Source organism: Sinocyclocheilus grahami, unplaced genomic scaffold, assembly GCF_001515645.1.
Source record: "Sinocyclocheilus grahami isolate Dianchi unplaced genomic scaffold, SAMN03320097.WGS_v1.1 scaffold324.1, whole genome shotgun sequence".
NCBI classification, from domain to species: Eukaryota; Metazoa; Chordata; class Actinopteri; order Cypriniformes; family Cyprinidae; genus Sinocyclocheilus; species Sinocyclocheilus grahami.
In genome coordinates, this window is record NW_015505503.1 from 485,697 (window position 1) to 495,037 (window position 9,341).

The following is a 9,341-nucleotide window of genomic DNA, read 5'->3' on the forward strand; positions in this document are numbered from 1 at the left end:
TGTTGTACCCTGTGCCTGCAGGTCAGCTTGAATTTGTTTGGAAGTTGACCGAGGCAACATTTAAGATGTCTGGAGATGGACTTGTAGCCTTGAGACTGTCCATGCTTTCCCACAGTTTTGGTTCTCAAATCCTCAGACCATTCTTTACTCTTCTTTCTTTTCTCCTTGCTCAGTGTGGGACACAGCACAAAGGTTGAGTCAACTTTTCCCCATTTTAATTGGTTGCCAGTGTGATTTCTATATTGCCAGCGCCTGTGAATTGCTACAGGTGAGTTTAATTACAAATTAAAGGAGCATCACATGCTTGAAATGCAATTAATTCTGAAGATTCTGAAAAGGTTACCAATAATTTTGTCCAGTTCCATTTATTTGTGTAGAATGTCTCAGATTTGGCTTTTTTTCCTCAGCTTGAATACCAAAGCATTCATATTTTTTATAATTTTTATTTTTCAGACAATATTTTTGTCTATCTATCTATATAAAATGTTTTTTGAAAACGGAAAAACGATTTAAACATCTTTGTCAATGGACCTACAGTTCTGATTGAATTGTTTTATTTCAGAATTGTGAACTCAATTTCAAAGTAAGACTGGATTTGTACATTTTTACAAGTAGCATCATGTACTATGTCTGTTTAGATTGCTGGAAAACCCACACACAGGTTTGTAGACTCAGTGCTGGTTCTTTGATGAGATAACTTCCATTAAAACATGAGTATAAAGCTCAAAATCAGTGCAGTTTAGGGTTTGCAGTAACAATTTGACAATGACAACAGCATGAAAACAAAATAAGAGTGGCAATAGTCTTTCATTAAACATCTCTGAATATTACATTATCATGTCAATAAATAAATTTTAAAATAGGAATATGTTAATAAATACCAATAACAAACACACGCATTCAACCATATAACACCGACAACAGCAGCAAACTCTCTTTTCATGAAAATAAAAATCAGCGTAAAGCATATATAAAAGCATTCAGCTGGTTAAATAAATGAAAGACACAATGTCTACATTAAGCATTATGTGTATAAATAATTTGTACTTTACAGTTTAGTTTAGTTAAAAATGTTACTTGTGCCCAAGCTGCCACGACAAAGGCACAGATACATATATTTCTAAAGCCACATTCAGTAATTTCTTCAGAATGCAAGTCATATTATAGCACATGTGCTTCTTTGCCACAAAGTCACACACAAAAATAAATGAATATATGTTACTAAAATTAAAGATAGTCTTTCAACTTTTGGCTTGCCGATATTAACAGGAAAAACAGAATGAAATGATGTGAAAGGAATCATAATTAACAACAGGAAAAAAGTTGGATTGTCATCAACAAATGACATTTGCATGTGGTGGGCTGTAGAGATACAAAATAAAGATACATATTAAAATGAAAACCAAAGAAACCAAGAACTCAACACTGAAAAATATGAACCATCAGTGATCTGGAAAGAATGACCCAGACCAACTTCATTTACAACGGGGCTAATGTGTGTGTATAAACAGCGTATGTGTGAATTATTGCATGTGTAGGTGTGAAAGAGAGACTGCAAAGCTGATCTAGCCATGATTATTTTGGCTGCTGATCACGTTTCCGCCTGGAGGGGCAATATGTATCGAGTCCAGGATTGGCCGCAACACCTGACCAAATGGCCTGAGAGAGAAAGAGAGAGCATGAAGTACTGTGAAAATCACGCAGATCTTCTTACATGAATTTTCAGCATTGGAATTGTGACAGTTGAAATTGAAAATGAGAGAATATCACAGTTAAACGATCACCAATGAGTGAAACTCTCAGAAAAATGGTCAAGGTCACATTTCATTAGAAAATAAACACTTTTTCAATAGAAAATAAACTGCATAAAGAAAATGAAGCCTATTTTAGGACCATGAAATGGATAGTTCATCCAAAAATGGAAATTTTGTCATTCACGTTAAAGATCCAGAACCTCAATGAAATACATAAAAGACATGGTTTGAAAATGTCTTAGTGGCTGCTGTCTATACAATGAAAGTCATTGGAATCCAATGTTGTTTTGGGCCCTTTTGACTTTAAAGGAATAACTCACCAAAAAAATCAAATTTCCTGAAAGTTTACTCACTTTCAGGCCATCCAGGATGTAGATGAGTTTGTTTCTTCATCAGAAAAGATTTGGAGAAATGTAGTATTACATCACTTGCTCACCAATGGATCAGAATGACTGTAGGAATGAGAGTCCAAACAGCTGATAAAAACATCACAATAATCCACACGAGTCCAGTCCATGAATTGTACAACAAAACGTCATGAACTGAATGAACATCTTGTAAAGCAAAAAGCTGCGTGCTTGTAAGAAGCAAATTCAGCAAGTTTTTGACATCAAACCAATGCTTCCGGGCTAAAACATGAGTCCTCTATCCCTAATAATACTTTATCCAGTGAAAAAGTAATCTTGTCAAATCAGGAGAGAAATATGCACAGATCAAGCACTGTTTACAAGCCAAAACAGTTCTGAATAAATATGTTGGTGGATTTTGATGTGAGCGAGCAACAGGGGATGATCTTTTTCACTGCATGGAGGAAACATTATTATGGATTATAGACTAGTATTTTGACCAGAAACGATAGTTAAAATGCCTTAATGCTGGGTTTGTTTCTTACAAACACACAGCTTTTCTCTTCAAAAGATGTTAATTGATGGACTGGAGTAGTAAGGATAATTGTGATGTTTTTATCAGCTGTTTGGACTCTCATTCTGACGGCACCCATTCACTGGGAAGATCCATTGGTGAGCAAATGATGAAATGTTACATTTCTCAAAGCTGCTCTGATGAAAAAACAAACTCCTATACATCTTGGATGGCCTGAGGATGAGTAAGCTTTCAGCAAAATTTCATTTTTGGGTGAACTATTGCTTTAATCGTACGGATAAAAACATTATTTAAAAAAATTCACAGAATAAAAATCACACTGATGATTTTGAACGTCATGAAGGTGTCAAAGATTTTTTTTTGCATTGCCACATTATTTTCCATTCATTTAACCACTTTTGCCTCAAATTTGTATTACCATAATGCATACAGACATTTTAGTTTTTATTTATACTTTTGTAAAGCAGTATTTTTACCTTTTTATAATAAAGATACACACTGAAAAAAATAGTGTGGAAACTATTTTCTCTCAGACATTGCTAGTCATTTTCACAACGACAAAGAAACATCAAGTAACTTTCTTATAAAACTTACTCCAATAATCTTTATTCACAACTTTGAAACAAAAATGTACAGTGCAGATCTCAAGCTATTTATTTACTCTCTGAATGTAGTTACTAAATATGTACATATCAGGTGGAAATAAAAATAACACTGGAAAGCTTCTTGAAATAGTGTACTCACGTGGAGAGCACTTCAGAGGGCAAATCTGTGATATAGGAGGGGATTTTATTGCCAGTGAGAAACTGGGCCACCTCATTAGTGAACGTGTTACAGTTGTGTTCAAACAATCTGTATTTGTCACCACTGCAGAGAGAGATAGAGACGAGAGATTTAAACCAAACCAGAAAAAGAGGCTTAGTAAATGCAAGCAATGCATATAAAGCACGTTTATACAGTACAAAGTCTTTATACTGGAAGAAAGGAATACCTCGTTTAATTTAATAATAAACAACTGTCAAATACACACACTCACCGATATGTTGTCTCTCCAAGTGAGGACAGATAATCCATTAAGATCTCCTCGGTCACCTCTGTGTTTCCCAGCTCCACCACTGTGTCTGGAGGTCCGAGCATTGTCCCACCCTGTAAACACACATACATAGGAAGGTACATAGTGTCCTTGTAGCCGCCCTAGAAAAACTGCACCTCTTAAAAACAATTATGTTCCAAGGCCTTTTAATCTCAACATGCTATAATCCAAAAATAATGTGCTAAGATGTGCTGTTCAAAGCTTCACATGGATGGCAATAAACATGTAAACTGAGGGCTCACAAACAGCACAATATGGATGGAGTACACTAAGTATATTTTTGGGCTACGCTTTGAAGTGCTTGTCCTATCTTGAGTTCTAAAAGTGTCGCAATGGGTTGCGATTTTACCGGTGGGCAACTAGAGATCCCGGCACCACCATAGAAGAATTCCTCTCCATAGACCACAATAGATGTGTGCCTGTTTTGACATATGATCATACAGGAAAAGCATATAGTTATATACCTAGACCATATTCTATAATAGGCAGATATTAAATAACAATAATTCACTTACCAAATCCCATCAAGCTGTTTTCCTGTAAGACAGAATATGTTTTAGAAATCATACAATTATAGATATTATAGGTATTACATATGTTCCTCTTACATTATGAATGATTTTATTATGTTTATATTATTAAGATATAGTATTAGGACTGTTATGGTTTGAACCACTCAAATAGTTAAATTATGTTCAATTTAATGAACCTTCATAATCATAATTGCTAACTCCGGCACGTGACTGATTACAATAAAGAACATCATGTTCTAGAACAGTTTGATCTTTATAAATAATTCTAGATAACTGATGGAACCACATAAACAGGTCTCGATGAATATAGATGTTACGGTTATGTAAATATAAGATTTTGTTGATAAAGGTTTTTTTCGCCGATCAGCTGCAAACGGACGCGAATTTATGAATCCCATGTCTGCTCTTGAATATTCATAAGCAAACCATTTGCCATTGGATAGTAACGACAAGAACTTAGCCAATCAACGTTAGCATTAGGTCATTAATATTCAGTAGCCAAGATTTCTCATTGGAAGGTTACCAGGCAACGACAGCACGATGGAATATAAACGAGCTAAACCTTCTTCATGGTAGGATTGGAAATTTCGCGGCCCTCACCAATATAACGGTAAAGATATACAGTCTGTATGACTCACCTAACATTATCGGGCTGAGCTGTCGGGCCATTCCCCTCGACAGATCATAAATGAAGAGCTGCACTCCAAACGTCGAGTCGTGCGGATCCATGTTTGTGATGCTGAATGCGGCTGACAACGTTAGCCTGTCTGCGGCGAAGTCCTGCAGTTACACGGCCTTAAGATTCGCAAATGATTACGACAGTCTGAAATCTCAGGTTTGAAATTCCTAAAACATTTTATGTATATTGGACTTTTTGAAAATCGATGGCATTAGGAGGGTCTGAGTAAAAAAAATACAGCAAAACTGCTTTAAAACGATAGCCAGATAAATAGGCTCCGTCCTTCCAAGCGCTGTTGCCAACTCTCGCGAGACAAAGAAGCAACCGCAGCTTCAAAAACAAGCCCAATATTTTTTTTATCATTTATTATCATCAATATTATTTTTTATAAATTATTTATTACCAATAAATGAGCCCGCAACATAGTAAACTGAAAGTTTAAAAGTTTTTATTTTAAAAATAAAAACAAGCTATTTGACAAAAATCGGCAAACTGCAACAAAGCAGGAACAAAACTCATCTCCAATCACATGTGAGCAGAATAGGATTGGATAGATGGAAAAGGAGAAAAACACAAGAGCTTCAAATGGGAGCTGTAACATAGCCACATATTTGTAGCCTACTAAAATATTGGCTATTCGATCCAAATCGACTCTTAGTATTAGTATAGAATCCGTGTATCATTCGATCATTCGTTTTTTTTATTTAATATTGAAAGTAGAAAACTTAGAAAATGACTCCTTTTTCATTTTTTTCCGAAAAACGAGAATTCAGCTTAAATTTTCGTTTTTCGTTCATGGGTGGAAAAATGAATAAACAGCTTGAATATTCGATTTCTACATGTGGGCGGGAATTAAACGCCCCTTTCTGCTGATTGGTCAGCCGAAGATCAAACCGTGCCGTCATCAGTTCTTCTGCAGTATCACGCAGCAGAATAATAGTCCTCTGCTGCTGCAGTTGTACAGATTAATAACCCATTTTATCAATTTCATATTTTTCTCATCAAACAGACTAATGAATAGCTCGACACAACTCGTGAGGGCGGAGTCTAGACAGATCTTTCTTCTGTGTAGACCAGCGGTTCTTGAAGTGATAGGGGGTCCAAGAAATAATATAGCCGTATTATTGCTATAGCCTAAAGTATTTTCAGACTGTAAAGTCGTTTTTTTGTATCATGATACATAGGCCTACTGTGATTTATTCCAAAGTGACTTAGGCCTACTTGTATTTTGTTTTGTTTTGTTTTTTACAGCCCATGATAATTAATGCATTACAAAAACATTGTACAAATGTAAAATTAGGCTACCTTATAAAGGAAAAATGTCATCCCACTCCTCTACGTCTACTACTATCATCGCTTGGATCACAGCGTCACCCTCATTGAAGAAAAATCACGTTCAAAAAGAAGGCGCGTGCGGAGGGGGCGGAATATTTGACAAATTACGCTACAGCACTTATATTTTTGCACTGATTGGCTATTAACCGTGAGCAGACAGAGTGTCAATAAATGCATTGGAGAATACAGTGAACATAAACGAAAAGAAACGACGTTGCTTGTCAGGTTTTCCTAACAAGCAACCATATTTTTTTTAAATAAGCCCCAAAAACCGCGACCCGGGATTTTTTCTGCAACTTTACAAAAACAGAAGCCCAAAGTCGCGTATAATACGCGGACTTGGCAACTCTGCCTCCAAGTCGCCAATGAAGAAGCGCACGACAGCGCCACCTATCATTACATGCCCCCGTCAAATAAAACTAAATTCAGTGTATCTTTTCAATTGGTTTTAAGCTTATAAAATCCACAGCAACTGGATGACATGTAATCCTTCCTTACTGTATTTCTTAATCCATATTCTTTTATTGTTTGTATAGTCTGGCAAATCGTATGCTATAACTTCTAACATTTACTTTTTGAGATCAGCTTTGACTGTTGAGTTCAGAGAAGAGAAGAGCCAATTCATCCAGGAGAACTCCGAACAAAAGATGTTTTTTTTTAGAACGTTTTTATTAAAAAAAATGAAATAAAGAAACTATGTCTATCTAAAAGGAATGTCTACAAAGAACGTTTTTGCTAACATTCCCATAAAGCTTTTTTTTTTTTTAATGCAAACAGAACATTTTTATAATTTTGCAAACATTGTAGGAAAGTTTTATTCTTAAACGGGTTAAAAAATGTTGAACGAACATCCATCTAAAATGTTTCCATGTATGATGCAATGTTTTTGTGCTAACATTTTGAGAACATTACTAAAGAACAGATAACTTTGAACAAGCATTCTATGAACGTTACTGAAAGAACGCTAGTTCATAACTTTGACTTTCCCAAAACGTTCTGAGAATATCCCCTCGGTTTCTATCTAAATCTGTCTTAAGGAGATGCATCTTATTATTGATTGTCTTTAAATGTATAGGTTGAACAATCCTATAACGATTGATTGATTAGAATTTTCAAGTAAAATCCTTTGCGGGAAACAAACGGTATTTGCATTTTTCACATATTTATTGATGGATCCTTGTGGTTTTGCGCACTTTCTGGAACACTCTAAACGCTTAACGTGAAAAACATGGCTTAGTAGCTATATGATAAAAGATGTTATCGGAGGACTAAATTCGGTAGCCTACACATTATTATTGATTGATTGTTGATTGATTGATAATTCACAACATAGGCTACAGGCAAGAAATTAACCCCCAGTGAATGCAACACACACACAAAAAAGGTAACGTTAAGCGTTTTCTGCCTTTTTAACGAAAAAGCAAACGTTACTTAATGTATTAAGACGGTCATACTGAAGGACCGAAAGTGCGTTTATATTCTGGGTTCATCTGTTTGCCTGTATAAAGCTGTAGGCTATGGATCATCAACTAGGTAGCCTATACAGAATTTTTTAGTCCTCCTTTGTGCATTAATTACACCTCGCATTATCTGCGTTTGTGGGTAAAAATCAGCAGAATTCTGTCGATATGATTTAAACTTGGTAAATACATCGAATAAACCAAAAGCAGCACGCGATGGTGGGGGTGTGTGGAACTGTAAATGAGGGGCACTGGGATGCTCTGGAAATCTGCGGAACTTTCTATGGAATTCTGTTGGCGCAGATTCCGGGAAGAACTAATTATGAGTGTTATTCGGCGCATTTCTCGGAAAACACTATTAAAGTACTTTCTGTGTTCTATGTGTATGTGTAGATCACTATATACAGGGCTTTACATCAGCCTCTGCAATGACCCGATATTCTCGTATATCTCAAAAGTGACTCATCGCACTAATACATCTTGATCGCTCAGAGAGAGACTACCTTTTCCCGTCGTTCATTTCCATTTCTTGGCTAAAACAGTCGCGCTCCTTCCTCAGCGCGCGAACTCTCGTGGCGACTCGTGCTCGGTGCAGCGCTAAAGGGAGTTTGGCATGCCATTTTAACATTCAAAACTAGTAGCTATGCTACTTATTTTTGATTGCAGTTAAAATAATATCTAATGTTTGTCGTTCTTTGACGGAAGTCTCTGTCAGAATGCATAAATAGGCTATATTTCAGCTATGAGTGAAAAGCACGGCGATGGTCTGAGGTTCGCGGCTCCCCTGTCAAATATGAGAGATCAAACACTTTATGGTGGAAATGGGATAACAGAGACCATTTGAATATACTTGAATTGAGGGACTCTTTTTTGAGGGGGCAGGAGTGAAGGCGCCGGTGGGGGGTATGTTGATTGGTGGTACTCATTGTCATGCTTGACATGTGACACACAACAGCCATATCCTCCTGACTACCAGCTATGGAGTTTTGTCCACTGTAGAGGACATTATGTTTTAGCAATTTCTCTGAGACCTTACATGTCACAGTTTTAAAGTCCCCATGAAATCAAAATGTAAGTTTTTTGAGTGTTAGTGTCAATATGTTAGTCTTAAGGTTATCTATAAGGCAGTGTGCTCCAAAACAGTGACAAAATTCGCATTTAGAAGATATAAGCATTCAAAGCTTGCAGTTGGTCACTTCCGCCAAAACGGTTCAACGATTTTTTTTTTTGACGTCACATCGTACTTCAGCTTCTCATCAGACTTTCTGCCCAATCAAATGCTCTCTAGAATCCGAAGCGCCCGCCCCCTACATTATAAAATAGACGCTGAAGCCGGGGCTGAAATCGGTCACTTGTCCACAGATTTTGTATTTTCTGTACAGTGAATGGCACGTAGTGCACTATATAGGGGACAGGGAACGATTCAAACAGTGTAAATATACTTTCCATTGAGGAAAAAAAGAAGTCTGGTTTCGCGCTGTGTCACGCTAACCACCGCACCGCTATGGGATTACAATTCTGTCCAGAGACACGATAACACGGAGCGGATCACATGCGCGAGTCGGCGCAGACCACAAAATGTATCAGAGCTATTTGAATTCTACA

At 36.7% G+C, this 9,341-nt stretch overlaps 1 protein-coding gene across 1 annotated transcript; it reads right to left on the bottom strand.

Annotated features, from left to right (window-relative positions):
* Nucleotides 1-1,464: 1,464 nt before the first annotated feature.
* Nucleotides 1,465-5,266, bottom strand: LOC107602331 (desumoylating isopeptidase 1-like). Its single transcript, XM_016294806.1, has 6 exons — nucleotides 4,901-5,266; nucleotides 4,245-4,266; nucleotides 4,079-4,148; nucleotides 3,673-3,782; nucleotides 3,381-3,503; nucleotides 1,465-1,659 (listed from the first exon to the last, which is right to left on the bottom strand). Exons 1-6 carry the CDS (start codon nucleotides 4,989-4,991, stop codon nucleotides 1,566-1,568), a joined length of 510 nt encoding a protein of 169 aa, XP_016150292.1. The 5' UTR covers nucleotides 4,992-5,266; the 3' UTR covers nucleotides 1,465-1,565.
* Nucleotides 5,267-9,341: the final 4,075 nt, after the last annotated feature.